This window comes from Lagenorhynchus albirostris, chromosome 1 (assembly GCF_949774975.1).
Source record: "Lagenorhynchus albirostris chromosome 1, mLagAlb1.1, whole genome shotgun sequence".
Lineage (NCBI taxonomy): Eukaryota > Metazoa > Chordata > Mammalia > Artiodactyla > Delphinidae > Lagenorhynchus > Lagenorhynchus albirostris.
Window position 1 is genome coordinate 73,616,158 of NC_083095.1, and position 27,963 is coordinate 73,644,120.

A 27,963-nucleotide genomic window follows, 5' to 3' on the forward strand; every position below is an offset into this window, starting at 1 on the left:
AACTTGTCCTTTCCTGTTCCCCATCCACAAATACTGGAAAGAATCTCCAGTAAAATGTCATTTGATCTTTATTCATTCAACAAACACTAAATAAGCACCTGTTATGTGCTTACTATGTAGCATGGGCGGGAGGCCTGGGAAATAATCTATTAGGTCCCTCGCTGTTTTGGCTGCTGTTCTCAAACGGACCCACCATGCTTTCTAGCAAGGACCTGTAGACAGTTTGAGGGTCTCCTGTTCTCAGGTCCCTCAGATTCCCCCCTGCTTCCTTTTGCATCCTTCTGCACAGTTGCCGATATTACGTGGGTCTTGAAGCATCCAGGGCTAATTCCCACTTGCTCATACTTTGGGGTCCATGGGAGCTATCTGGACACCCTAAGTTTGTTGCAGATGTTGCACGTGGATTTGGGGCTTTTCTCCTAGTTGTCTTTCTTTTTTTATAGGAGATATTCAAAAAGTACACTGCCGCTACCATCTTCTATTTTTTTTTAATGAATATCGTATATTTTTATTTTATTTATTTATTTTTAATTTTTGGCTGCATTGGGTCTTCAGTGCTGCGCGCGGGCTTTCTCTAGTTGTGGCGAGCGGGGGCTACTCTTTGTTGCAGTGCGCGGGCTTCTCATTGCGGTGGCTTCTCGTGGAGCACGGGCTCTAGGCACACAGGCTTCAGTACGTGTGGCACATGGGCTCAGTAGTTGTGGCTCGCGGGCTGTAGAGCGCAGGCTCAGTAGTTGTGGCACACGGGCTTAGTTGCTCTGCAGCATGTGGGATCTTCCTGGACCAGGGCTCGAACCCGTATCCCCTGCATTGGCAGGCGGATTCTTAACCACTGAGCCACCAGGGAAGCCCCTACCATCTTCTTAAAACGCTGTCGGAACAGAGCCAGTCCCAGACTCTCCAAGGCAACAGTCATCCCTAGGAAAGAATGACTCAACCTTCTCACTTCTGCAAATCTTCATTTCCTAAGGGTGACCACATCACAGAGGGCCCTCAGCTCCAGCCTGCACCAGAGCATTTTAGGGGTTGGCAGAATGCTGATGTGCAGAATTCTAGGGGATAAGATCTGATGACTTGGTTCTCAAGTGAGGCCTCCTTGGGAGACACAGGGAAGGAAAGCAATCCCCTAGGACACCTCCCACTGAGAGGACAAAGATTACTGGTAGGAAGTTGGAGTCCTGCTAATAAAGATACCCATCACAGCCTTCAGGGCAGACACCTCACAGCAGTGCTAAGTGTTCTCAGAAGGTTCGCTAAGTCAGGGAGTGAAGGTCCGCTGAGTCGGGGAGTCTGGAGTGGTGAGCCCACGTGGGTGGTCTTCCTTGGCCAGCTCCTTCAGGGGTCTGCAGCCCTGTGTTGTTCTCAGTATGATCTCCAGACCACCTGCCTCAGAGGCAGGGAGGGAAGAAGGTCTGATTTCTATGTCTGTGTCTCTTCCAAAGCTGAAAATCATGGGAAACTAATGGATGTGCCTCTCAGCTGTTGAGAAGGACACCCATAAGGGTAACCAGGAGCACCCCAGTCCGCCATAATACACATGCCCCACACACAGGGTTGACCCAATTTCAGACTTCAGTTTTCATTGCAAAGCTGCCCGTGGGGGCCAGGCTCCCACTCTGCCCTGACTTGCCCTTCCCCTCCCTCTCTTCCGCTCCACCCGCCACCTGGGTAAGAGGAGGTTGAAGAATTGGGTCAGGCCAGCGTGGGCGTGTTCCCCCAGGAGGAAAGCGAGCCGCCTTCCGCTGCCACCACCCCGCAGGCCTAGCTGACTTCGCTTCGCTCGAGAGGGTTGGTGGAGGCAGTGAGGCTCTCGGCGGGGCCAGGTTCGGGAGAGGCGGGGGCACCCCTCACCGTCTGGGCCAGGGTGCCCCCGCGGCGGCGGCTGGACGCCTCGGAGCCGGTGCCCTCCAACAGCTTGGCGACGTGCCAGCCGAGCGCTGCAGGCCGCCGGCAGCGCATGCGTACAGCACGGGGTTCACGCTGCTGCTCAGGAAGGCCAGCGTTCTGAGCGCTTGCGGGTCAGGTGCAGCCGCTGACTCTCAGGCCGGGACCCCAATGTCTTGCCCGCCAGCGCTCGGACCCCCTTGGCCAGGTTCACCACGTGGTAGGGCAGCCAGAAGGCAGCGAAGACCAGGATGATAAAGGCCAGCAGGCGGCCGGTGCAGCGGCTGCGGCGGAAGCGCCGGACCCGCAGCTGGCGCCGGATGTCGGAGTAGCTGGCCACCACGGCCAGGAAGGGCAGCAGGAAGCCGGTGACCACCTCGAAGAACAGATGGAAAGCCCTAAGTGCTTCGCTGGGGTACTTCGGGAAGCAGACCAGGCTCCTGTTGTCCGGACCCAACGTCACTTTGCGGTACAAGATGACGGGTGTGGCCAGCAGGACAGACACCACCCAGATGCCTGCTAGCGCCCGCCAGGCAACTGTCTTGGTGCGAGTTTCTGGGACACAGAGTGGGGGGCCACCACCAGAGAGCGGTCCAGGCTCATGGCCGTGATAAGCAGGACGCTGGCATACATGCTGACTCCGCAGACATAGTGGAACAGGCGGCAGCCAGCCAGTCCAAAAGTCCAGGTGCCTTGGGCCGTGTAGTAGAGGAAAAAGGGGGCAGTGAGCAATACGGCCAAGTCGGCCAGGGCCAAGTGTAGCACCAGCAGGGCAGTGACAGAGCGCTTCCGCATCTCTACCAGGATGCTCCACACCGCAAAGCTGTTGCCGGGCAGCCCCACAGCCAGTGCTACTGACAGTACGATGATAACCAGCAGAGAGATGAACGTGACACCTGGTGACGAGGGTGCTTCAGGAGATGTAGTGTTCGTGGCCATTGCAAGGACCTGGAGAGCGAGGGCGGACACGCACATGAGGGAAGGGACAAGGGTTTCCCGACACCCTGGACACACCTAGCCTGCGTATTCTACTCTGTCTCCAAGGTCAGCAGCAGCAGATGCACCTCCGCAGTATACTGCCCTCATCACTGCCAACTGACCTGTCTTAAGGGGATCTGGCTGAGTAGAAAGACTTAATTTCCTAACTGGGCCACAGGGCCCCTTCCTGCCCACAGACCCAATTGCAAAATATATAGCAACAGCAGAAGCAGTATTTCCAGACCCTTCAGCCTCCTTCCCTCAGGAGACCCTGAAACCCAGAACCAAAGTGGGGACTTTCCTTACCAATGCCGCACCCCTCAAAAGGCTAGCTCCTTTTCCCCCTGCCAGGCACTCAGCCCTTCAGTCCCACTGACTTCTTCCAACCACCTACCCACTCGCCCCAGAGATTCCCGGGGCCCAGCAAGAATAACAGGGATGGGAAGGATTTCATGGATAGGAGACAAGACTAAGTCCTCCCAAGTCATTTTACCACTGGTCAGGCTTTCTTTGGAAATTCCTTTGGACCTTGTCTTATGGCTTCACACCCCCCCCACTCCCCTACTCCCAGGAAACTTACTTATGGCTTTGCCGAGCACTGGTTGGAAGCTGGTGTCAATCCCAGGGTGAGAACAGAGTGGTGTAGCCTATCCCCAGGTCTGTCCCAGTGCCAGGGGCCTGGCCTGGGGTCCAGGTTCTATCAGCTAAGTCAGCCAGAGAGGAAGTACCACAGAGCAGGGGAGGGAGAAGACACATCTTCCTGAGGGTGGGGTGAGAACTCCTACCCCCTCTTCACTAGATGAGGTGGAATATTCTTCATGTTCCGGAAGAGCCCAGCTGGGAGGACGACTCCTCAGGGGTGGGGCGAGAAGAGAAGAGCCCCGGAAGGGGCAGTGAGAGAGGAAAGAGGGGTGAGGGGGTGAGTAGGCTGGGGTGTGGCCTCAGATGCAGGTCTAGACTGAAGCATTGAACAGAGTAATAAACTGCGTCATACAGGAGAAGGAGGGAAGGAAGCCAGAGAGGGGAAATGGACTCAGATTGAGAGGTCAGAACGTTGGATACCTTTATATTTTCTGTGAGCGATGTCGATTTTTCGATTAATAGGAAGTATAGGTTGACGCTGTGGCTAGGTTCTGGGTTTGGGTCAGGTGACGTCAAACAGGACGGCATTGTGTGTTTGGCTTGAATTCAAGCCATGACCGGGATTTGGGGGAGAGGACCCTCTTCCAGCACCCCATTCCTCCGCTCGGTTAAAAGAACTAGTTCCATTCTAGGTCAATCTCCATTCTCTTTGGGAGAAGCCAAAGTCCACATGGTCTCTCTAGTATCACACAGAATGACAATTTCTTCCCCTTCCCGAACCACTTGCCTTGTGTTTGCCCATGGGGCTACCCTGCCACATGAATTTGGACCCAGGATCTGGGCACTGGGCAAGGAAGTCAGCACCACCTCTTTCCTACCTTCCCACAGCTGACTGTTCTGTCCCACCTTAGACACACAGAGAGAGCAGAGGTGAGCACAGGGGAGCAGGCATGAGGGAGTGAGGGCAGCGATGCCTTATGCCTGCCCTGCCAAGGGGGGAAACCAGGAGGCTGGAAAGGGAAACAGCCCCCAGAAGTGTCACTCTTCCGGCTCCCTGGAAGGAGGACAGTCTCGTCTTCTTGAACTCTCCTGCGAAGCTAAGAACCAAAAAGTCTTATCTTCCATCTGACCATGAGCCTTTCTGCTTCCCTTCCAACTCTGCCTCTTCTCAGGAAAGATGCACAGTGTAATGGTGGTCATTGAGGTCCCTTATCCTCTGTAGTGCCCCTACCTTTCCTGCTGTGGGAAAAGCCAGAGCAGAGTTGACCCAGCAGTTATCAGGCAGAGGATACGGCGAAAAGAAATGGGCTGAAACCGCAGCAAGAACTGAAGACAGAGTTGAGGAAGGGCTTTCTGACCACAGAGGGTGTGTGAGAAGGGGAGTGTGTAACAGAAGTTGGGGAGCCTCTGCCCCGGTGCGCAAGGACAGGAAGAAGCCCATGAAGTTGGTGTTTGGGGATAGAAGCTTCCGGCTCAGAGCTCCAGGGTCAACCAGAGGTCCCTTCTGACAGGAACTGGGGTGTCTTTGCCCCCTCTTCCAAACTGCTCCCCACCTCCGTTTCTCTCAATGGCCTGTCTTCCTCTGCCCTAGACTAGACACTCTAGGCATACTCTCCATCCCCCAGGTCCGGAGCTCCATCCCAACCCGTTTTGGTGGCCCTGATGTGACCCTGAGAACTGGATTTCCTTTGCTGTCTCTCTTGGCCTCTGCCTGGGTGGTGTGAACAGTCACTAAAGCAGAACCAGGGTGATGGTTAGGGTGACCTCTCAGGTAAGTTTGCCAGAGACTGAGGGGGCTGGGACAAGAGACTCAGTGCTAAAACTGAGAAAGTCCTGGGCAAACGGGGATGGGTTGGTCACCATGGTGACCACACATGTGTGCACACGGACAGCCCTTAAAAAGGACCCCATCCTACATCCCCAAACTCAAAAGTGTCAGGAGCCAGAAAAATTTTGAGACCTAGAGATAGAAAGATTCCAAAAGATGGGGGCTGAGAAGTACTGGGGGAGATGAGGAAGAGCTAGCAGTCTTGGGGGGAGTCAAGACTTGGCAGAGAGGAAAAAGAGAGAGAGGAGAGGTGGCACCTCCCTGAAAAATTCCTCCTGTCTTCCAGATATCCACACCACTCCCCATACCCCTCAACCCCAGCCCCCAGAGGGTCCCTGCGTGAGTGAACACCTGTTCCCGGGCTCCTTTTTGAGTCAGGTGACCTTTGCAGGGAGAGTTAGATTCAAAGAAGGTACGTCTCAGATTCCCACGGCCCCTCCCCCACTGTACCAACCACAAGACAGACAAGAAAACTTTCCTTTCAAACCCCACAGATTGACTTTCCCCTTCCACAGCCAGTTTCCTCTCCACTCGGCTCTAACAGACCCCAAAGAATGGATCCCATCACCACCCCTCATCCAAGCACTCATACCTTTCCTTCCTCTTTCTCTCTTTATTTCCAGAGCGGTTCTATGGGTTGGCTAGGGGGAACCAGGCCACCTGGGCTGGGGAGGACAGGTCATGATGCCACCGAAGGCTGGCATTGCCCAGCCTTGGCCCGACCCAGCAGGCAACTAGGTGACTTCGGTATCACTCAGGTATGATGAACCACTGGAGGGAGCATGCTTAAGCCATCGTGTAATTGTTGCTAAAATCTTGGCTCCCTGTCCACCAATGCCGAATAGAAATACGGAGACAAAGTCTGGAGGAAATAGAAAAGAGTGGCTTTATTCCTTTGGCCAGGCAAGAGGGAAACACAGCAGGCTAGCACCTCAAGAACTGTGCCCCCCCTCTCCTGGGGGATTACAGAGGGTCTTATAGGTAGAACTTGCAGTCCAGGTAAGTGATAAGGATCAAAGTGGTGAAGGTTTTGCATTCTTCTTCTTCTTGCAATATTTTAAAACGGCCACAGCTAGCAAAAGGCAACCGGGTCTGGTGTCCCTGAAGTTATTGTCCCGTGACCTTTTTTTTTTTTTTTTTTTTGCGGTACGCGGGCCTCTCACCTCTGCGGCCTCTCCCGTTGCAGAGCAGCACAGGCTCCGGACGCACAGGCTCAGCGGCCATGGCTCACGGGCCCAGCTGCTCCGCGGCATGTGGGATCCTCCCGGACCGGGGCACGAACGCGTGTCCCCTGCATCGGCAGGCAGACTCTCAACCACTGCGCCACCAGGGAAGCCCCGGTGACCTTCTTTTAATGCTGCGAGAGAGTGTAGGGGGAGAAGAATGCCAGGTGCAGAGTATAATTCCTATGGAATCGGAGAGTAATTAGCTTTGTGAAGGACAAGTCTAGCTACAAGTGTTTGTTAGTAGTAACAGCTAAAGAGTAACCAAGATTGCTTAACTCTTTCAGGCCTGTTTATGCTGTTTCCCCAGCCTGTTCATTGTTTGCTTATTTTCCTTGCTTATCAGAAAAGTCTCATTTCTATTTTTGCTGAAACATAATGACCACCCAGTGTATTTCACAATAGCTATTGGCAACAAGTAAGCAGCTCTGGCACCTGGGCACATGCCAACCTGCAAGTACATGATACTCCTTAACACTGACCATCACCACTCAAAGTGCCTCAGTTTGAGGAACCTGGGCCTGCCCCAGATGTACGATAATCCTGCCCAGACAGGTCAAAACTATGGTCAGAGAAGGATCCCCAAACTGTCCACAGTGGTTCCCTGAGTTCTGGGAGGCGATGTAAGGGGATAGGGGAGAGCAGGCCCGGTTGTAGGGTTTGACGTCAAGGGTCTCATCCCAGACTGTCCCTCTCCGCCCCGCCCCCAGGGTCTCCATTGCCACGGCCCTGCCCCAGCACTTTGAGCCGAGTGCTAGCTCGGAGCTCCATGGCCCCCACCCTAGACTGGACGCCCCATCGGGCCTCTCCGGAGCCCTCGAAGAGCCGCGTGAGGAAGCGGGGACCCGCCCGGGGCAGTAGATCCCCGGCGGTGAAGAGGTAGAGCAGCGGGTTGACGCTGGAGCTGAAGAAGGCCAGAGCCGTGGTTCCGGCTCGCGCCGCCTGGCCCGCCCCGCCCAGGCTCGCCAAGGCTCCTTCGGGCGGAGCCAGCGCGGCGAGCGCCTGCAGTACGTTGACAGCGTGGTAGGGGGCCCAGAGCAAGCCAAAGGCCAGCACGATGGCGACCACCAGCCGGCCCACCCGCGCCCCGTGCCGCCTGGCGCCCCAGCGGGTGCCCCGCAGCCGCACCAGCGTCACGCCGTAGCAGCCGAGCACCAGCCCGAAGGGCAGCACGAAGGCGGTCAGGGTCTCCAGGCTCAGGTGGGCGGCGGCGTGGGCGGGCGACGGGTGGCACAGCTGGCACACGCGGTCCGCCCAGAGGTGGCGGTACACGGCGGCCGGGCTGGCGAGCACCAGGGCGGCCAGCCAGACGGCCAGCAGCAGGCGGCGGGCCAGGGCCGGGCTGCGCAGCCGGGGCGCCAGGAAGGGGCGGGTGATGGCGAGGCAGCGCTGCAGGCTGAGCAGGCCGGTGAGCAGCACGCTGGCGTACATGCTGAGCGCGCACACGTAGTACACGGCCTTGCAGCCCGCCTGGCCCAGCGGCCAGGCCTGCCGGGTCAGGAAGGTCACGAAGAGCGGCGTGAGCAGCAGCACCGAGCCATCGGCCAGCGCCAGGTGCAGCACGAGCGTGGCCGCCAGCGGTCGCCCCCGTGCGGGCCGCCAGCCCGCCAAGCTCCACACCACGAAGCCGTTGCCCGGCAGCCCCAGCAGCGCCGCCAGCAGCAGGAAGGCTGTGCCTGTGACCCGCGAGGTCTTCCAGCTCAGCAGCGTCTCGTTTCCCGGGGGACCGTAGCAAACCGACATCCCTAGGCGCCTACGGGAGGCTGGAAAGAGCCATGGAGCGCTTTCAGGTGGGGCAAAAGCCCACGTTACGCCTGATGCCGGTGAGAAGGGACTGTGCCTCCCTCACTCCTCTGCAGCCTGCCTCTCTTCTGTCTGGGAGCTTCTGTCTCTTCCTCCAGGACCCCAGACCCAGCTCAAACACTGCTTCCTGGAACCCAAATCCCCTGCTCTGGGTCAGCCGACCTCCCCAGTCCTGACTCCCAGGCTGTCACTGCCTCCACCTTCCACCCTCCTAACCTGGCCTCTCCTTCTTCGTCCAGCCCCGTTGCCTATACCTCAGGGCAAAAGTGAGTGGAAGGGAGTATGGTCTCATGGGCAGATCTACTTACCCAGCTGGGAGCGAGCAGGGTTGGGGGCCCTCCAGGGGCCTGGGGAAGCCCAAAGGCAAAGGGGCAGTGGGCCAGGTGCCTAATCCTGTCCTGTGCCTGTCAGGTTGTCAGAGGGTGAGGCGAAAACAGGGAGGGACAAGGTGGGGCTCCTCTCGGGCCTTTCCTGGGGCCCCTCCCTCACTCTGCTGCTTCCCATCACTAACACGTCCAGGCGTGTGAGAGCCCGCCTCCCCAGGAAACAGGATAAGCTGAAGGGGTGCAGATAAGGTTCCCTGGTCGTGTGGGTGAGTAGGGACACTGCCAGATCCTGCCCCTGGGTCCTGCTTCTGCGCTCATCCCTCCCCACCCCCTGCCCCCCACCCTGTGGTCCCAATCCTCCCACCCTGCAGCTCTTATGCTGTCTGGCCGCTCTTGCCTGCACTCAGCAGAGAAGGCGACCCAACTCCTCATTCCCCCAGCTGCTCTACCTTTGCCTGTTTTCAGCCTCCTGACTCTGAGACTCAGACTCCTGAGCCCCCTTTTTCCTCAGCTTCCTACCTACCCCTCTCACCTCTTGCCTTGGACCCTGCCCCAGTCATTCTGCCCTCACACCTCTCAGTGGGCTGTCAATGGCAGCTTTCAGTGTAAAGCATAGGTTAAGTTCCAGGCAGAATGGGAGATGCATGGAGGTGTGAGGGCTTATAGCCTGGTTGAGGAGTCCTAACTGACAACCATGAAGAGGCCACACTGCCAGGCTGCACCAGGATACGACGCAAGGAAAAAGGAAAGGGCGCAGTGTAGAGACTTACTTCTCTAGGTCGTGAGGTTGGGCAAAGCTTGGAAAGGAAGAAATTTGGTAGATTGATGAAATTTAGGGAAAGGGAAAAAAGGCTTCTGCCCAGTCAACAGCCAGAAGGGGGTTCCTTGGGAGCCAGGACACCAGTCTTGTCTCAGTTTGGGTTCCCTCCAGAGCAGAGCCTGAGTCGAGGACATGGGTAATCTGGTATTTGGAGAGTCAGGTCGGGAAGCAGGAGTGAGAGAGCAGGGGAAGAGAGGGAAGAGGAAAACCAGTAAGAGTGTATTATTGAATTCCAATATTCAGTGGGCATCAGGAACCTCTGAGTGCACAAAATAACTTCCAGAAAGAGAGAAGATGGGCGTTTATGGCCAGCTCACATTCCCCATTGTTTGAGGGTTGTCCTGGAGGCATTAATGCCCTTATACACACTTGCAGCCTGTACTTGTCAGGGGGCTGAGTGGGCTGCTACAGCTTCAGATAAGACTCCTGGGCAAGAAATCAAGGAGACTTATGCTCATGTGAGGGATTCACTGACAGTGAGAGTCTGAGCTTCCTCACAACTGTTCATCACAACTGCAGCTGAAATCAGAGATGGGGCACGGGGCACCGAATGCTAAAGTCCTGATGTCATCAAAGGACCCATCCCCTCTTCCGCCTTCCACATCTCCATGCCTATAAAGTGGCCAGTGGAGAAAGGTGAGAGAATGACTAATCCAGTGCAGCTGAAGCAGGCAGTTCTTCTGAAGAGAAGTGTTGAGCCAGCCCCTCCCCTAGCCCACAGAGGGAAGAGCATGAAAGAGGAAGGCCAGGGTCCCAGACAGGATCCTGGTGATTCTGGATCCATGGATCAGGACCCATCCTCCCCTCGCACCCCACCCAGGCACACTGCCTGGAGGTGTTCTATTTTCTCCAAGCCCTGCCCATCCTCAGCACGGCCTCCCTGTTCCTAAATCTGCAGTTCATAGCATTTTCAGTAGGTGGCAGCACATACAGAGCAAATCACATAACCAGCTTCACACAGATTGGGAGCCAGGAGAAATTGGCCTTAGAAATTACCTCGATATAAAGAAACACACCGAATATCACATTCCATCCAATTACATAGTTCCCATGTACCCTCACATCACACGCTGCCACCAGAGACACACACACAAACTCCCATGGCTTTTGCTGGACATATCTGGGCCTCCATCCTTCCTCCACCACCCCACTTGGCCCTTCCCCTCCTCCCTCCCCTTGGACTTTGCCCTTCTCACTGGCCAGGCAGGGGGGCCAGAGTCCGGGCTTGACTCATACCCCACCTCCCCGGGGCTGAGATCCCAGCTCCATAACAGAAAACACCACCACTTCAGCTCCAACCCCGCCGAGAACCACCGAGCCCAGAACTCCCGGGAGAGGCAACTCTCCTGCTCCTTCCCTCCACCATGGAGTACCTCTCTGCCCTGGACCCCAGCGGCCTGCTCAGGTGATTTCTAACCCTTCTCTCCACTCTCCAGCTCTGGGGATATAGGCAGGGTGACAAAGCTGCTTTCAGACCCTAGAAAACTTTCGAATTTGTACCCCTTCCCCTCCCTGCCCCTTTTCACAGTGGGCTTGTCCAGCTCCTGAACCGCCACCCCACCCCCTCACCCACCCCCCACCCCCGCGCCCAGTCCGTGGTCTCTCCCTTTCTCCCCGAGCTACTTTAATCCGCACACCTAGATCCCTCCCTCCCAACTTCCCTAAAGCTCCAGCTACCCCACGCCCGTCACCCCCGCTGCACTCACCAAACCCCTCACTCCTTGACCTTTCTTCCCACCTACCAGGTCAGTAGCCAGTATGAGCTCCGATTTGGGCCGTAAGGTCTGGACCTCGGCTCCACCACCCCCGCGACCTTTCCGCGTCTGTGATCACAAGCGGGCCACCCGGAAAGGCCTTACAGCTGCCACCCGCCGGGAACTGCTACACAAGGTGTGTGGGCCACGTCCCTGGGTTCCAAGAGCAGAGGCAGCCAAGGGGCTAGGGAAGAGTGTGAGCTTGGAATAATGAGCAGGAAGGGCCGCGGCTACATGGCTGCCCCTCCCTCTGAGGGCTAAAAGCAGGGGGGTGAGCCCAGTGGCTTCTGCTGCATTTGAGTCAATTCACTTTTTTTTTTCCCAAGGAGTGGGCTTTTCTTTGGGGGCGGGAAAGGAGTAGACAGGGTTGGAGGGATAGATTTCAGAACTCAGTATGGAACGCAATTTGTATGACAGATCAAATTCAAATCCTGATTCTGCCGCTTCCTAGTGTCAAAACTTGGGAAGTTACTCAGCCTATCAAAACCTCAGTTTCGGGCTTCCCTGGTGGCGCAGTGGTTGAGAGTCCGCCTGCCGATGCAGGGGACATGGGTTCGTGCCCCGGTCTGGGAAGATCCCACATGCCACGGAGCGGCTGGGCCCGTGAGCCATGGCCGCTGAGCCTGCGCGTCCAGAGCCTGGGCTCCGCAACGGGAGAGGCCACAACAGTGAGAGGCCTGCATACCGCAAAAAAACCAAAAACAAAAACAAAAAAAACCCCTCAGTTTCTTCATCTGTAAAAAGGGTACAATAATACAACTACCTCCTAGGGCTGCTGAAAGGAGTAAAAGAGAATAATGTATGTAAAGTGCTACATAGATACTTGACACTAGTGAAGACTCAAAAAAGGTTAAAAGTCATTATTACTGAAAATAGTTCTGAAGAACTGTGAGGGTCGGGGAGAGTGAGGTGGGACACTGGAGATAAGACCCATCGTGATAGGCCCCATCAGCATAATGCCTATACCCATTCAAGAGAAACTGGCTAGCTTTTCAATTCCTAACCAGTAGGCATGGCTTGTAGGGAAGCTGAGAGAGATGACAGTGACATGGTAGGAGCAAAGCAGGAACAAATAGGAAAAGGACAGCCCCTAGTGAGGGTCCCCCAACAACTAAAGAACACCGTGAGCTAGAGCCATTAGAAGGGATGGCAAAGCACCAGGAAGGAGAGTTGGGATATCAGTCAGCATCTAGGGTCAACCATTGGGTGCTGGGCAGCTGGACAGGGAAGGGGCATGGGATAAGCTCTGCCCCTTCCCTCCTACTTCTTGCCACTGGGCAGGCACAGAAGACTCTGACGCTGAGTGGAGTGCTAAAACTGGTGCTGGAGGAGGATGGGACCACAGTGGACAGCGAGGACTTCTTCCAGCTGTTGGAGGATGACACATGCCTGATGGTGCTGGAGTTGGGACAGAGCTGGAGCCCCAGCAGGGTGAGAGGCCCACACTGGGGCTGCTTAGGCCACTGATCCTTTCTGTCTCTCCCAAGCCTCTTCTGCTACCTAACCCTGATCTTGGGGGCAGAGGCGACGGGAGAGGTGAGTAGTTGTCGAGGACTCCTTATAGTGGACCAACAGTCCAGGCAAGGGTGGGTCTGTCCCAGTGCTGACAGGGATTAGTGGTGAGTGTCAGTATGTGAGGGTCCATTGCACCGATGTGGGGGGCTCCTACAGAGTGGGGTGCTGTCGTATGGCCTGGGCCGGGAGAAGCCCAAGCACAGCAAGGACATCGCCCGCATCACCTTCGACGTATACAAGCAAAACCCTCGAGACCTCTTTGGCAGCCTGAACATCAAAGCCACGTTCTACGGGCTCTACTCCATGAGCTGTGACATTCAAGGACTCGGCCCAAAGAAAATACTCAGGTCAGAGACCAACATGTCACACTTTCCCACCCCTACGGCTGCACTCCCCTACCCTGTTAGCTCTCCCCTGTGGAAAACCCCCAGACCCCACCCCGTGACTTCCTCTTGTCTCTGCCCTTCAGGGAGCTCCTCCGATGGGCCTCCGCACTGCTGCAAGGCCTGGGCCACATGCTGCTGGGAATCTCCTCCACCCTTCGTCATGCAGTGGAAGGGACTGAGCGGTGGCAGCGGCAGGGTCGCCTCCAACCCTACTGAGAAGGGGCTCTGAGCTTCTGCCCCTAGACTCATTCCAAGAGACAGACTGTAAGGACTGTGACAGCATCAAGTTTGGGGCCTACACACAGTGCAGGCTCACTATCCCGCCTGTTTTCCCCAGTCTTCTGATCCCATAGTGACAGGCCCATCAGCCTAATGCCTTCCACCCCAGCCTATACCCATTGCTGAAGAATACTATCCATTCCTAGCCATCTTTTCAGCCTCTCACTTACCCTAAAAGGCCACAGCCTGTCCACAGGCATCTGGATCCCACCCTGATTGCTGCTACATCTAGAGGTCCTTACCACTCCCCTCCTGTCCCTAAGCTCCCCAGTGCCCTGAAGAAAGCCCTCTCTAACTTTACCTTGAGATCTCTATTTCTTTGTACCCTTCCCCCACAAAATAACAAAGGTGTTTCCAGTAAAAATATAAAAATGTTTATCAATAAGACTTTTGACTCCAGTTTAAACTAGGAACAGGACAGGATAGATACTCCGTTTCCCCGTGCCCCATGAACACCCAGTCCCAGATCCAAAGGCCTTAGTCTTCAAGTATTGAGTTCAAGGCCCGCCTCCGCTTGGCCACCGCCCCCTGCTGCTGTTCCCAAGCCTCTCGCCGCTTCAGAAAGGTATTCAGGGCCACGTTTCGAGCTACATGGTGGCCAAAAGGGTCCCTTATCAGCTCCTGGTTCCGCGCCCCTGCAAAGGGAACCATTCGTGTTCAGTATCACCATGCAGTCACCCACCCATCCTTGAAGAGACTCTACTTGGGGTGAAAGTCCCTCCATTTTTTTGGAACCCTGGGTCTGCCTCAGGATAGAGTTAACACCTCACTGTCCAAAGAAGAGAAGTCAGGAGGAGGGGTGGGAGCACAGGGCTGCACAGTCCGCAGAGGGGCAGGGGAGAACAGACTGCCAAGAACCCGTGGCCAAGACCACCCTTTGGAACTGAAGTCTCTGCTTAATTTAGGTCCATTCCCAGCCACCCAGCTCTTTAGAGTGAGGAAAGGGGACATTTGGAAAGGTCAAAGATCGGTGCTGGTACTCACCCAGCTCAGCAGCAATTTCCTTCCGGGCCCCCAGGGCTGCCCCACTCCAGATGGCATCAAGCACACGGCTGCCGTGGCGACTACAGGCCAGAGCCACATACTGTCCCTGCATTGAGACAAGCAAGGTAGGGCCCTCTAGGGCAGTCCACAGAAGTGTGTTGGGTTGGGGTGGGCATGAGGGCTGAAGTTCAGAGGCTGAGTTGAAGCAGTCTAGGAACTACACATCCTCTCTGTGACTCCGAAGCACAGTCCTGGGGGAAGCTCACATTCTCTAAATGGAGGATGGCAGAGGAATCAAAGCAGAAGCCAGAAATCTAACCTTTAGGGTCTTCAGCACCCGGCGGCGCTGCTTGCGTGTCACGGAGGGGCTGGTCAGGACAGCATCAAGCACATGGGAACCAGCAGGGCTTTGGGCCAGAGTCAGAAGCTGTGGTCCTGTCAAGGCACCCAAACTTCGAAGTATAATACCAGGACTGGAGAAGTGCAGCAAATGCTGGAGCAGTAGAGACCCAAGGACTGTCACTTCCCCCAGGTCCCTGGCGGTGGCCATTTCTACCTGGAAGGACAGAGACAGGGAATTAGGAGGCAGCCACCAAACTGCCACCTTCACTTGGATGAAGCCAGAGATCTCACCACCCTCACCTCAGTGGTGAGGGGCTTCCTAAGCCCTGGGAGGCCTGGTCCCCAGTTAGTCACAGGTTTGGCCTCTCCCCTACCTCACCTGGTGCTCTGCGGGCACTGCCCCCTCCTCCTCTGCCAGTCCATAGTACACCTCATAAGTCATCAAAGTGGCAAAGAGAGGCACACAGGCCACTTGCCGGGAAGAAGGCTCTGCACAGTGGAACGCCTAGAAAGGAAGACAAAACATGAAACTGAGAACTAACCTCAAGTAATTCATCCCTAATCTCGACTTCCCAGACAGGGGAAAGCATTCAGGACAGATGAGAATGCCTGAGTCCACAAGAACATAAGTTGCATGAGGACAGGATCTCATCTGCCTTGCTGTATCCACAGCCTCCATATATGTAACGGGCTGAATAAATATTTATTCCTTAAAACTTCTCTCTCTGTTCTGGGAGACTATTTTCATTCCAGGGCCATGAGATGGTTTTGGCTTCATTTCCCCCTGTATCTGTGAACTCCCTGGGCACTAGATCTCTTGGGTCCACAGATACAACGACTGAAGATTAGCTAAGTCCTAGCAGGTAGAATTTGAACTGAGGGCATAAATGGGTTGCGGGTAACCACCACTCACCTCCAACAACAGCTGTAGGACCTGGGCTTGGTGGATCCCAACTCTGTGGCAGGCCCCGACCAGGGCAATGACTACCCCTGAGTGACCCTGAGCCAGCACAGCTTCCAGGGCAGGGCTTAGCTCCTCAAACACGGGGGACAGCTGAGGGGAGACATGGGTTAAAGAATCTGGCATTCTGGTAACAGTGGGCTGAGTTATTGAGAGAAATCTTCCTGCCAAAAACAACTAAAAATGCTAGATGAAACATAAAAGCATTGCCAATAACAGGACTTTGGTTTGGATGGATAAGGAAGGTCCAGAACAAAGGGGCAGTCTTAGAGGTGCGGCCTCCCATGGGGAGGGGATTGTAAATGGCCATACTCTCAGGATAAGGGAGGACTAGAATTAAACCTCCCCTTCTACCCCAGATCTCAACCCATGAGATCCCAGGGAAACATGCCTTGGCACTAAGCAGCAAAGGAAATGAGAAGCTAGGACAGCAGCTCCAGTGCTCATATGGATTTGTAGCCAAGTACCCAGAGACTGCGCGAGCCACGGAAGCTCAGGCTGAGAACTTGAATTACGCTGGTCTCCTGCTGGCATTGGCACCTGAGAGAAGCCAAAGCAAATCCTTTCTGGGAAGAAGGCACCTTTACCCTAAGCTCTGGGAAGCCTCCAGGAATAACTTCTCAAGGGGAACGGCCAGTACACTGTTGAAAATACAGACGCAGGCATACAATAAAGCAAATCCCAATGAACAAGAACTAAAAGGAATGGACTCAGCCAAGTTCCTGACTCACCAGCTCAGGAGTGGTGACAGCATCCAGGAAACGCTGCAAAGGGAAGTTAGCAATAGGATGTGCAGCCAGGGTCTGCAGCTGTCCTTGGAAGTGATCCTCAAAGAGGCTCTGGAGCCTTGGGGGCTCCGACACCAGCAGCACCTGCTCCAGGAGTCTGGAGCTCGTCTGATCGCGCAGAAATAGCAGTAGGGGACTGGGGACAAGGAGAGGGTGATCAGGTAGTCTTCACTTCACTTCATCCAAAATAACCACATCTTACCATGGTGATCATTTTGAAGTGTACTGAAATAGCAAATCATCACGTTGTGTGACAGGAACTAACACAGTGTTGTATGTCAATTATACTTCAAAAGCAAACAAACTTATAGGAAAAGAGGTCAGATTTGTGTTTACCAGAGGCAGGGGCCCTGGGGGTAGGGGGAACTGGCGGAAAGCGATCAAAGGTACAAATGTCCAGTTATAAGATAAATACTAAGGATGTAATGTATAACATGATAAATATAACTAACACTAGTGTATGTTTTACATGAAAGTTGTTAAGAGTTCCCATCACAAGGAATAAAAAATTTTTTCCTACTTCTTTAATTTTGTATGTAAACGAGATGATGGATGTTCACTAAACTTATTGTGGTAATTGTTTTGTGAGGTAAGTCAGTCAAATCACGCTGCACACCTTAAACTTACGCAGTGCTATATGTCAATTATATCTCAATAAAACTGGACAAAAAAATAACATGGCTATATACATATATATCTCATATATATACCTCACATATATATCTCATATATATATTTCATATATATACACATGTACACACACACATACACAGAATGAAAACCTTTGTCTTTTAAAACAAACAAACAAAATACCCATATCACGTCATTCATTTCACACAGCCCACCACCTCGGTCAATCCTGAGGCCCTGTCCATACCTGCCATCTGCTGAGGAATTGCGGCTACTCAAGTAGCCCATCACAGCATTGCAGAGGTGGGCACAAAACTGGGGCAGCTTGCGGTGTAAGATCTGTAAGGCTACTTGAAGGCAGAAGCTGGAGATCTTGTCAGTGATAAACACTGTGGGGGAGGGCAGAAATAATAAAAGTGGCTTTCCCAAAAGCCAGACAACCTATAAAACCTCAGATCTCAGGCAACAAGATTCAAGGGACTATGGACACAAATGGTCTACACAGGGCCTTTACAACATCAAACCAGATAAGATTTGAAAACAAGAGGGATAAGACTGATCAAAATAAGAGCCTTGTTTGATGATCATCACCTCCAAAAAAGATCCTAGATTTCCTCTTATTTCCCTCCTTACCAGCAATGTCCTTCAGAAAGCAGGAGCTCAGGTTCTGAAGACAATTCAAGAAGGTTTCAGGGACCTCGAAATCGGTTGCCTTACATTCCCGAGATGGGGCCCTTTGTGCTTCTGAAGGAAGATCAAGAACGTATGCAGTGGTGAGATCACGAACTGCCATCCAGGAGGAAGAATAATTCCATAGTTGAACAAGGACTTGGCTTGGAGATGCGGAACACGTACAACTCAGTTGGTACAACTGAACGTCTCGTCTCGTCTGGATGACTGAACTGAGACTACATTTCCGTTTTAATTTCTCTAAGAAACTTCAACCAGCTCCCCCACGGTCCATAGGAGATAGTCCAAACTCCTCAGTCAGGAGTTCAAGGTGTTCCAAAATCAGGCCTCACCTAAACTCACTATCTTATTTCCCAGTGTTTTTCAAAATGTAGGTCTGCTGCCTATGAGTATATTACGAAATCAATCTAGTGGGTCTCAACCACCTTTTTTTTTTTTTTTGGCCGCGCTGCGTGGCCTGGGGGATCTTATTTCCCCAACCAGGGATCGAACCCGCGCCCCCTGAAGTGAAAGCACAGATTCTTAATCACTGGACCGCCAGGGAAGTCCTAAGCATTTTTTTAATGTAACACACAAAATAAAATGAAAAAGGAGGGAACTCCCTGGCAGTCCCGTGGTTAGGGTTCCAAGCTTCCACTGCACGGGGCACAGGTTTGATGACTTGTGGTCGAGGAACCACAAGCCGCGTGTGGCTCAGGAAAAAAAAAAGGGGGCGGAAAGAAAATATCAGAGTGGGTTGCATGTAGTAAGGGTATTGTTTCCTGACCTTTTGCTTGAATCCAGTATGTGTATATATACACATATGTATGTCGAGTCATGTTTAAAAAACTTTTCCATACTGTGAGTTCTGGTTAAAAAAAAGTTTGAAACGCAATGCTCAAGTGAATCATCTCTTCCACTTGCCCCCATTCTTCTAACAGCTGTTCCCTAAACACACCTATGCATCCTCACCTCTGGGCCTCTATGCACACTAATCTTTGGCCTGATATCCCTGACCTCATTTCTCTGCTAATTCTTTAAGGTCATGAAGAAATCTTCTGCTTATTCTCTCCTTCTGAACTTCCTAAACTCTCCTTCCCTCTGGGTCTATATCCCTTTCTTGTAATACTTACCAAGTAACTGGGAGCCACGGTGCCTGGCTCTCTCAGACTCCAGAAGAGTCCCTCCCAATACCTGCAGCAAAGTTCTGACCACGAAGCTGCCATGTGTGTCTCCACAGTAGAAAAGAAAATCATCACACACCTCAGCGGCTAGTCCCAGGCCCAGCTCCTCCAGGGTCTCCAAAGGACCATCCTTCCCATCCTCCTCCTCCTCCTCCTCCTCTGCAGGGTTCCCTAGCAATCGAGGTAGCTGCAGCAAAGCACTTTGCAATACATGGACCCCACATCGATGACAGGCCACAAAGCGCAAGTTGGGCCTCAGAGCAGCCCATACTCGACACAGCGGTTTCAGGGGACTGAACCCCAACAGTTCCTGCAGCATCTCACTACCAGCCCTGTTTGTGGCCAAGGCTAGGGCCTGAGCCTCCACTTCTTTCAAAACATTGTGCACCATCAGCTCTGGAAAAACAAGAAAAGAAATATATTAAACAGAATGAGAGGAGGCTAAGGTTATGTTCCATCACTTAACCAAGGGGTGGGGAGGGAGGAAGGGGATACAGGAGATGAAACTAAGTCCTCACACCCTGAGGACCCACGAAAATGTCCTTACCGGTCCTGGATTTTATGCCCAACTAAGTGCCTCCCTTGATCCCACCCCAAAGTTGCTCCCTACCTCGTTCTTCTCCCGTCTCGGGGACCTCTTTCAGCGCGGATAGCGCCCGGCGGAAATACCCCAAAGCTTCTGGGCTCAGGTGAGGGTGCGCATCCGGAGCCGGCTCTGAGCGCCCATCCGGAGGCGGGCAGGGTTGTCGCTGGCGGCCTGGTGGGGGGCGCCCCGAGCCCTTGGCTCCGCGCCCTCTTTTGCCACCAGCTGGGAACCGGCGCCCCGCCTGGTGGGGGGAGCGCGGAACCAGCCCCATAAGTGCTTCGGCACCTCTCCGCCAGCAAAAGCTTCCTTAGCCGCAGGGGGAACCTCAAGCACTCGCGTACGGGCCGGGGCCTGGCAGAGTTTAGGCACGCCCGCGCGCTCAGGGCGCAGCGTTACACGTCATAGCCCCGCGACTGCCGCTCCGCGGCGGGAGTGGTTGAGTTTCAGGATCGCCCAGCTCTCGCTTGCCAGTGCTGGTTCCCACCGGTCATTGCCCCGGACCCGCGGGGTACTCTTTGATCCTCCCGTCCGCGTCGCCAGCGGAAACTGGGTCAGAACGCGGACTTCCACCCCAGCCTCGTACTCTGACCCCGTAGTTGTCACCTCGTCCCGCTCCCGCGGCCAGAATTAAAGTCCTCGACTTCGAGAACGAGGCGGCGCGAGAACTCCAGCAGCAGTACACGTGGCAGGTAAGGGGCGCGAGCTCCCTCCACTTCGGGCTCGGGGTCCCTTGGCCTCGCGCCCACCCCCGACCCGGAAGTCTCGCCTCCGGACCAGCGGCCAGTGCTCCAGAGAGCTCAGAACTCCCCGTGGACGCGCTGGGAGGGACCGCCCCGCTACAGTCCCCCCCCCAGTCAGCCCCACTCAGAAAGTCTCAGTAAGTGGCCCTCCTCGACAGCCCCACTTTTTCACTCCTTGGCCTCCCAAAAGGGACAACCAGCCATGTCCTGGGGCCTGCACTAGTTATCCCCCTTCTTCAGTCCTTGGCCTCCCAAAAGGGACAACCAGCCTTGTCCTGGACCCTGCACCGGTTATCCCCCTCTGAAACTTCTCTCCCATCAAAGGATCTCAGCCTTGGCTCCCCTTCCTATCATTGTCAGGGTCCCCCCTTCCTATCATTGTCAAGGTCCCCCCTCTGCATATACACTCTGCAGGCTTCCCTCAGAGCAAGTCCTTGCTTCCACAGATTTAACCCCTTGGCTTGTGAGTCATGCCAGCTCCCATGAAGGGCCAAGTGTGCGTGGTTACTGGTGCTTCCAGGGGTATTGGCCGGGGCATCGCTTTGCAGCTCTGCCAAGCAGGTGCCACAGTTTACATCACTGGCCGCAATCTGGACACACTGCAGGCCACTGCTCAGGAGGTGAGTGCTTCTTCTGGGATCCCAGGGGCAGAAACCACCTCAGGGAGCCCTTCCCATTAACCACTCCTCTTTTTTTTTTTTTTTTTTTTTTTTTTTTAACCACTCCTCTTAATCCCTTACCTGAAACCAAAATATTCCTCAGTAGACATGAACATTTTTACTCAAAGTGGGATAAGTAAACCCCATAAGTAACTTCAGATCAGGTCATATTTTGCCACCAAGTGAATTTTATGAAAAAACTTGCTGTTTGAGAGCTTCAGGGATTTTGGAGTTGCATCTCAAGAGTTGTGGACCTGTGCTTTTTCTCTGTTTTTGTTAAGACTTTATTGACTTGTACATTTTCACTCGACTTTTCTACTGAATTTCAGTTAAATAAATACTGGGGTGTGTTTGATAGGCTAGGCACTGGGTGAAGCACTGGGGTTACCAAAATTAGTAAGACATAACTTCTGCTTTTAAAAGAGAGTCCAGCAGGAAGTCTAAGGCAGAAACGGATCATTTCAATGTAATGTGAATACAGTAAGTGATAAAAGTAATTAATATTTATATGGTAAGTGATAAGTGTGCCCAGAATGCACTGGGAATATGGGTGAGCAGTTAGGCAGGGAGGTCAGAGGGTGGGACCCAGAGCATGGATCTGGAGAATATGATGATTGTTCTTGAATAAGGTGTTCTTTCTCTGAAGTTAGAGGATGGGGGCACATTTGTAGAGGGTGAGGCAGAACAGGAAGTAGAGATAGTTCATGTCTGAGAACTTTGATTTCTCATTTACCAGGCAGAAGTGTTGGTGGAGTGAGGGTAAGAGGGCTGTGATTTTAAGTTGGGATTCCACATGAGTGGTGAAGAGTGGGAGCTAAGGGCACGTGAAATGGAAATGACTAGTAATGAGGAAAAAGATAGATACTCATTTCTCAAGAGCAGCCTCCAAGCCTAATTTGTCCCTCACCCTCCACATGCAGAGTACAATGCCTTGCGCATGGTAGGCCTCAGTAAATGTCTATAGATTTTAAACCTGGGATCCCCATCATCATTACTCTACAATGACAGGACCTAGCATTCCTGAAACTCCTCCAACAGGCACCAGAGGGCAGTATTGCCACCATGTTCCCTCAGCTGCTGGCTGTGAGTCCTATGATTGCCTTCTCAGCTCCCACGCTGGGAGTTGAGGGGAGCTGTGTTGTGTCTCATACTATGTTCGACGGGAAGCTCATATCCTCTCTAACCCTCTCCAGGCACAATCCCGAGGGGGCCGGTGTGTGCCCGTGGTGTGTGATTCAAGCCAGGAGAGTGAAGTGCGAAGCCTGTTTGAGCAGGTGGATCAAGAACAGGAGGGGCGTCTGGATGTGCTGGTCAACAACGCCTATGCTGGGGTCCAGGTGCTCTTTGAACTTTGACCCCAGCTCCGCACTCCTGACCTTTCCCTCTGACCTGAGTCCTCATCCCCACTCATTATCCCTTCCATTATCCAGCCCCTTCCTGCCTTCAAAGCATCCTATTCACCACTCTCCCTGTCTTCCAGGCGATCCTGAACAACCCTAAAAAGGCATTCTGGGAAAGCCCCGCCTCCATCTGGGATGATATCAACAACGTCGGACTCAGGTAGGTGCCTCCCCTGCCACCCCGCTAAGGGCCTGGGCTCCCCTCACTCAACCAAGCTGAGGGCCCAGACGTTTTCCCATGTGCCCTCTCCTTTTCCCTCTGATCTTGTCTCTCTTCTCCCTTCTGTCCCATTTGTCCACTAATCTCTAAAGAAGTTTAATCCGGTGAATCTGTACCTAGGAATGTCAACTTTTGCCTTGTTTCTGTCAGTAATTTTCATCTGAATTTGCCCTTGCCCTCCCTCCTGCCTCATTTTCTGCCCATCCAAATGCATGACCCAGAAGGGAGCCTCTTTCCCTCAGTAAAGCATGCCACCTATAGTCAGTATTTCCAAAGATGGCTAGAGGAAGAAATTGTTTTGTTTTAGATCAGAAGAAGGTCAATAAGGAAGAGTGAGTGCCAGCTATCTTAGCCTTTCCCTCCTCACTCCAGACCCACAGGCAAGGGTACTCCCAAGTCCAAGTTGGGAGGGCGGGGGTGTCATGGGGTTACACATACATCTGGCAAAGGAGTGAGATGAAACACCACATTAAGAGTTCACCTAGCATGACATACATCAGTTAGGTCTGTGTTTATTGTTGGAAAGAGGGTACCCTCTCAGAAACTACACTGCATGGATGTGATCAGCCACCTGTGGGAGTCACCAAGAGATTATATGCAAATCTACTTCTGAAGCGTCTAAGGACACTCAGGGCTTCTAGTGGCAACCCCAGGGAAGCAGGATTAGAATCCACTTGTCATTTCCCAAGTGGAATAAAGGTTGTGAGGGCAGAGGGGGATGGTCAGCCAACAATCAAGAAAAGAAAACCCGGACTTCCCTGGCAGTCCAGTGGTTAAGACTCCACCCTTCCACTGCAGAGGGCATGGGTTCAATCCCTGGTTGGGGAACTAAGATCCCGCATGCCGCATGGCGTGGCCAAAAAAAAAAAAGAAAGAAAACCCAAAAAGCTAGAAATTGGCAACACCCATATCCTTAACCCTCCAAAGAGAGGGGCCTTCCACACTCTCATCTCCTGCTGGTCAGGGCTTTGAGCCTGTGAAGTAAAGGCCTGGACACCGCCCTGGAGCTCTGATGAATTCTCCAAGGTGAAGGTCACTCTGTGAGCCTCCTGGAAGTGCACCAACATCTCCTTTCACCTCCCACACACACATTCACATTTACTGTGCCTTTCTTCTGCATTGCCTGAGGTCAGGCTTTCTTTTGATACCATACTCTACTTGTTTTCATTTGGAGGGTCCTGTTTCCCTTGCGATACTGGTTACCAAGTATGTGTGTGTTATTTTTTTAAAAATATACTGTGAAGACCAGTACAATCTTATTCCCCTAGTCACCACTGCTTCCTCTTTTGCCTGAGATATAGCTACTGTTAATAGCCTAGTATATATTCTACCATGCATTTAAATATTCCACTAGGAAGAGATACCATAATTTATTTATCTAACCCCTTATTTGTTGCAACAGTGGAAAATAATTAGGTCAAAAAATATGACTTCTTAAAGATTTTAATAAGCATTGTCAAACTGTCCTCTAAAAAGACCCCACCAATTTATAATCTCACAACAGTGAAGGAGGATATCTGTTTCCCCGTGTCCTCAATCATACTAGACAATATCAGGCCACGAGGTCAGGCAAGTTTCGCCATCTAATAGGCCAAAGATATCTGAAGGTGTTTTTTAATTTACACTTCTCTATTATTTGTGAAGTTGAGCTTTTTTTTTTCACTTTTTATTGGTTCTTGATTCTTTTGTGAGTTGTGTTACTAAGTTATTCTTTTCACATCAATTTATAAGAGATCTTTGTACAAGATCTTTAGATTCCTTTGATGTGTTTTACAAATATCTTTCTCAATTTATTACTCATTGTTTGCATGTATGCTCTCCTCAGCTATGTATACTTAATTGTGTACACATGTATGTATTTGTACATCTTTCTCTCTCTATATATGTTTTACTGTTAAGAAGTCACATTTCTATCTAGGTGTGATACTGAGACAAGTTTTCCCTACCTCAAGTTTATGAACACATTATCATGCTTTCTTTTAGTGCTTTTGTGCACTCATTTTTTTATATTCAAATATTTTGAGAATGCATTTTAAAACAGTAAATGAGGTGGAGAACAAATCCCACCCACTAAATAACTGACCAGTTGTTCCAAATCCATTTATTGTGTGGTCCATCTCGCCCCATTGGTTTGAAATGTTCCGTTTGTAATTCGCTGAATTCTCCTTTACACTTGGATTAATTATTGAGTATTTTGTTTCATTGACTTACTTATGTATTATTATGCCAGTCCTGCATTTTTTTAACTATTATGTCACTGTACTTTTTTTTTTTTTTTTTTTTTTTGGTGGTACGCGGGCCTCTCACTGTTGTGGCCTCTCCCATTGCGGAGCACAGGCTCCGGACGCGCAGGCTCAGTGGCCATGGCTCACGGGCCCAGCCGCTCCGCGGCACGTGGGATCTTCCCGGACCGGGGCACGAACCCGTGTCCTCTGCATCGGCAGGCGGACTCTCAACCACTGCGCCACCAGGAAAGCCCCTCATTGTACATTTTAACGCAGGTTGGTTGGGTGAGGGGAGCATATCCCCCTCACCGACACGATGTTACTCTTCCTTTTTCAGAATTTTCCTGGCTCTTCTTACACATCTATTCTCACTGAGCTTTAGATTGTTCTGTTGATCTCTCCAGGAGTCTTACTGAGATATAACTCCCATTGACTGGACCTGTGCATTAGTTTAAGTAGAACTGATGTTTTACATGTTGATTCTTCTAAGCAAATTATGTCTGTACTTGTCCTTTTATATTAAGCAGAACTTTATAGTTTTTCCTTGTAGATCCTATACATTTATTATGTTTTATCCCCTGAGCTATTTTAGCTTTGTTGTTGCTGTCATGACAGAGTGCTTTTCTTCCATTACAGTCTTCTACAGATTGCTGTTTCTTAACCTTCGGTGGTTAATATTACCCATGTCCCTCTCAGAATGTGGCCTCAGGCCCTTGATTCACCAGGTTTGCGGCCTTCTCCTGGATCAGAAGCCATTAGGGGGCAGAAGAAACTTCCCGAGACAGCCCTGAATGTGGTTCATTCCTTCTTCTTTGCCCCACCTTCTAGAGGCCACTACTTATGCTCTGTGTATGGGGCACGGCTGATGGTACCAGCTGGCCGGGGGCTCATCGTGGTCATCTCCTCCATTGGTGGGCTGCAGTATTTCTTCAACGTCCCCTATGGCGTGGGCAAAGCTGCGGTGAGGACCCACTGGCACAGGGGTTGGGGACAGTCGTGGTACCCATAGCTCAGGAGAGACAGTCCCCGGTAGTCAGAGTGGTGAGGCTGACTGACCCTCACCTCTTCCTCTGCCCCTGCATGGATGGTTCCTTTGCCTGGGCTCCTCTCAGCTGGCCAGCCTAGGCAGTGCACTGGGGAAGGTGGACAGCTGAGACAGGGCTCCTGGGAAGGCCAGGAGGTTGGGGCATCCTCGGTGGAAGCAGGGAAGGCAGGGGAGGGAGGTGACATGACCAGTTGCCCTGGCTCCCACCTGGCCTTCTGTCCCTCTGCAGTGCGACAGGCTGGCTGCTGACTGTGCCCAGGAGCTGCGGTGCCACGGGGTCAGCTACGTGTCGCTTTGGCCAGGGTTGGTGCAGACAGAACTGCTGAAGGAGCACGTGATGAAGGAGGAGAACACTGCTGATCCCCTTGTTGAGCAGGTTGGCAAGGGGAGGGCGAGGGTGGCAGAAAATATGGGGATCAGCCACTCCATCCCCACATCCTCCAACCGCAAGACAGTAACAACAGAGTAAATACCCAGGTGCTTGTCGCGGCAGGCGCAGGGCTGAGCACTGACACACATTATGTCCTTTTCTTCTGTAAGGGAGACGGTGTCTCCATTTCACAGACGGGGAGACTGAAACTCAGGGAGGCTAAGAAACTTGCTCAAGGTCACATGTGCCATAAGTGGAAAGATTATACAGCTCCAAAGCCCATGCCCTTGACCTCTGCTCTGAACTAATCTAGAAGGCCCAGACATAATTGACAACCCTACATCCTTCCACTTAGGAAAGGCAGTTGGTCCTGGTCCTGGGGTACAGGGCTCACTGGATGTGGGGAGGAATGATTCCCGTACCTTCTGAGGTGCTGAGTCCTGCAGGTGCAGTGATGAGGGCCTCTGTCTCCTGGACAGAAGCTGAAAGCAGGGAAGGGACTTGGGCAGTGCTCTTGGAAATTAACCCTTCACTTCTCTGCCCCTGTGTTTCAGTTCAAATTTCGTTTCTCATCTGCGGAGACCACAGAAATGAGTGGCAAATGTGTGGTGGCTTTGGCAACAGGTGAAGAGGTTGGGGGCGGCTGGTAACAGGAAAGGGCGTGGAGGATCTTCAGGGTGGTGGCAGTCAGTTCAGGGTCCCGAGCCAGGAATATGCCCTTCTTTTCTCTGGCGTCTGGAGCCCCAAAGGGTCCGATGCCCAGTTTGAGGTGCGGGAGCCTCAGGAACTGGATCCTGGGAGACATGGCCAAGAGCCAGAGGCCCAGGAACCTTCCTAGAAACAGAGAGAAACAAGTCTGGGTCCCTAAGCCTGTCTCGGTAGTGCCCTGGGCCACACCCGGGCCGTCTCAGCTGTCTGTGTGCCCACAGACCCCAATATCCTGAGCCTAAGCGGGAAGGTGCTGCCATCCTGTGACCTGGCGCGGCGCTACGGCCTGCAGGACGTTGATGGTAAGAGCTCTGGCCCAGCAGCCAGCCTGGACCTCTCTTCCTTCTCACCTGGCTCACCCCTTCTCCTGCTCTCTCTCCCTGTTCCCTCCTCCCTCACCTTCCATTCAGTCTCCTCAGCTGGGGTGGGGGTGTCCGAGGAGTGGGAAGCAAGGGTCTAATCCTTCTTTTCCTGTGGTCCGCAGGCCGCCCCGTCCAGGACTATTTGTCTTTGAGCTCCGCTGTCTCCCATGTCTCCAGCCTGGGCTGGCTGGCCTCCTACTTGCCTGGCTTCCTCCGAGTGCCCAAGTGGGTTATGACCCTCTATGCTAGCAAGTTCTAACCCTCCTGGCCTGACACAGTTCTGCTTCCCTTTGGGCTGAGTGGTTGGCCTATCGCAGTGGAACAAGGCCACCTTTCCCGCCCACCTGCTGCATACCCTTGATCTGAAGAGAAGGCCTCTGCCGTGTGCCCTGGTTGAGCCCTAGGGGCCTTTATAGGTCCTTCTTCAGGTCTTCCTTGCCTCTGTGTTTTACTTTTTGCCTTAATATTGAAAAATGTTCTGGGGGCTAATAAAGGTCTCGTTTCTCCTTCAACTTATTTTCAAGTGCTGATTCTATGCTCAGGAAGGTATTAAGTACTTGAGAGAGAGACCTAATGGTATGCAAAATGTGTAGGTTCTCAAGGATCTCTATCCCCAGCACAAGCCCCTTTACTCCACATCTGTTCCTCCTCTTCCCTGTAGAGCTGCCCATCTCAGGAGCACCTGCCCCTTGGCTCCCATGCCCCAGCTGGG

The 27,963-nt window shown here is 52.8% G+C and overlaps 5 protein-coding genes across 8 annotated transcripts; 2 read left to right on the forward strand and 3 right to left on the reverse strand.

Moving 5' to 3' along the window:
* Positions 1–70: 70 nt before the first annotated feature.
* Positions 71–6,040, reverse strand: LTB4R (leukotriene B4 receptor). The gene is given in 5 exon segments (XM_060144558.1): positions 71–1,925; positions 1,928–2,014; positions 2,017–2,436; positions 2,439–2,832; positions 5,865–6,040. Coding segments are annotated over 4 exon segments (1,056 nt in total). The 5' UTR covers positions 2,824–2,832; positions 5,865–6,040; the 3' UTR covers positions 71–1,761.
* A 100-nt stretch (positions 6,041–6,140) lies between these two features.
* On the reverse strand, positions 6,141–8,720 carry LTB4R2 (leukotriene B4 receptor 2). The gene is made up of 2 exons (XM_060144544.1): positions 8,607–8,720; positions 6,141–8,258 (listed from the first exon to the last, which is right to left on the reverse strand). Exon 2 carries the CDS (start codon positions 8,236–8,238, stop codon positions 7,171–7,173), a length of 1,068 nt encoding a protein of 355 aa, XP_060000527.1. The 5' UTR covers positions 8,239–8,258; positions 8,607–8,720; the 3' UTR covers positions 6,141–7,170.
* Positions 7,487–16,940, forward strand: CIDEB (cell death inducing DFFA like effector b). Of its 3 annotated transcripts, none has more exons than XM_060144602.1 (6): positions 7,487–8,318; positions 10,737–10,849; positions 11,190–11,334; positions 12,480–12,629; positions 12,870–13,060; positions 14,284–16,940. In XM_060144602.1, the coding sequence occupies exons 1-6, from the start codon at positions 8,271–8,273 to the stop codon at positions 14,309–14,311; spliced, it is 675 nt and encodes a 224-aa protein (XP_060000585.1). In that variant the 5' UTR covers positions 7,487–8,270; the 3' UTR covers positions 14,312–16,940. The 3 variants fall into 3 exon arrangements, with proteins under 3 accessions (XP_060000585.1, XP_060000567.1, XP_060000576.1); XM_060144584.1 differs by lacking the exon at positions 14,284–16,940 and adding an exon at positions 13,183–13,765; XM_060144593.1 differs by lacking the exon at positions 14,284–16,940 and adding an exon at positions 13,183–13,765 and having other exon boundaries at positions 7,487–8,285.
* On the reverse strand, positions 13,737–19,882 carry NOP9 (NOP9 nucleolar protein). 2 transcript variants are annotated; one of them, XM_060144519.1, is made up of 10 exons: positions 19,547–19,882; positions 18,886–19,332; positions 17,717–17,827; positions 17,331–17,472; positions 16,397–16,589; positions 15,618–15,758; positions 15,084–15,209; positions 14,682–14,918; positions 14,363–14,468; positions 13,737–14,013 (listed from the first exon to the last, which is right to left on the reverse strand). In XM_060144519.1, exons 1-10 carry the CDS (start codon positions 19,791–19,793, stop codon positions 13,856–13,858), a joined length of 1,908 nt encoding a protein of 635 aa, XP_060000502.1. In that variant the 5' UTR covers positions 19,794–19,882; the 3' UTR covers positions 13,737–13,855. The 2 variants fall into 2 exon arrangements, with proteins under 2 accessions (XP_060000502.1, XP_060000513.1); XM_060144530.1 differs by lacking the exon at positions 17,717–17,827.
* Positions 19,883–19,928: 46 nt separating this feature from the next.
* DHRS1 (dehydrogenase/reductase 1) lies at positions 19,929–27,763 on the forward strand. Its single transcript, XM_060144570.1, has 9 exons — positions 19,929–20,211; positions 20,709–20,882; positions 22,115–22,258; positions 22,402–22,481; positions 25,595–25,727; positions 26,041–26,187; positions 26,736–26,805; positions 27,111–27,191; positions 27,374–27,763. Exons 2-9 carry the CDS (start codon positions 20,733–20,735, stop codon positions 27,508–27,510), a joined length of 942 nt encoding a protein of 313 aa, XP_060000553.1. The 5' UTR covers positions 19,929–20,211; positions 20,709–20,732; the 3' UTR covers positions 27,511–27,763.
* Positions 27,764–27,963: the final 200 nt, after the last annotated feature.

Excerpts from the sequence above, each read along its gene's own strand:
- LTB4R2 (XM_060144544.1), bottom strand. The coding sequence starts at position 8,238 with ATGTCGGTTTGCTACGGTCCCCCGGGAAACGAGACGCTGCTGAGCTGG.
- CIDEB (XM_060144584.1), top strand. The coding sequence starts at position 8,271 with ATGGAGCGCTTTCAGGTGGGGCAAAAGCCCACGTTACGCCTGATGCCG. Across the intron at positions 11,335-12,479 it reads GCCGGGAACTGCTACACAAG|GCACAGAAGACTCTGACGCT; the intron begins GTGTGTGGGCCA and ends GCCACTGGGCAG. Across the intron at positions 13,061-13,182 it reads GGCCCAAAGAAAATACTCAG|GGAGCTCCTCCGATGGGCCT; the intron begins GTCAGAGACCAA and ends TCTGCCCTTCAG.
- NOP9 (XM_060144519.1), bottom strand. The coding sequence starts at position 19,793 with ATGGGGCTGGTTCCGCGCTCCCCCCACCAGGCGGGGCGCCGGTTCCCA. Across the intron at positions 17,473-17,716 it reads CTTTCTGAAGGACATTGCTG|TGTTTATCACTGACAAGATC; the intron begins GTAAGGAGGGAA and ends CCTCCCCCACAG. Across the intron at positions 14,469-14,681 it reads GGGTGCTGAAGACCCTAAAG|GGACAGTATGTGGCTCTGGC; the intron begins GTTAGATTTCTG and ends GTCTCAATGCAG.
- DHRS1 (XM_060144570.1), top strand. The coding sequence starts at position 20,733 with ATGCCAGCTCCCATGAAGGGCCAAGTGTGCGTGGTTACTGGTGCTTCC. Across the intron at positions 22,482-25,594 it reads ATCAACAACGTCGGACTCAG|AGGCCACTACTTATGCTCTG; the intron begins GTAGGTGCCTCC and ends CCCACCTTCTAG. Across the intron at positions 27,192-27,373 it reads CGGCCTGCAGGACGTTGATG|GCCGCCCCGTCCAGGACTAT; the intron begins GTAAGAGCTCTG and ends TGTGGTCCGCAG.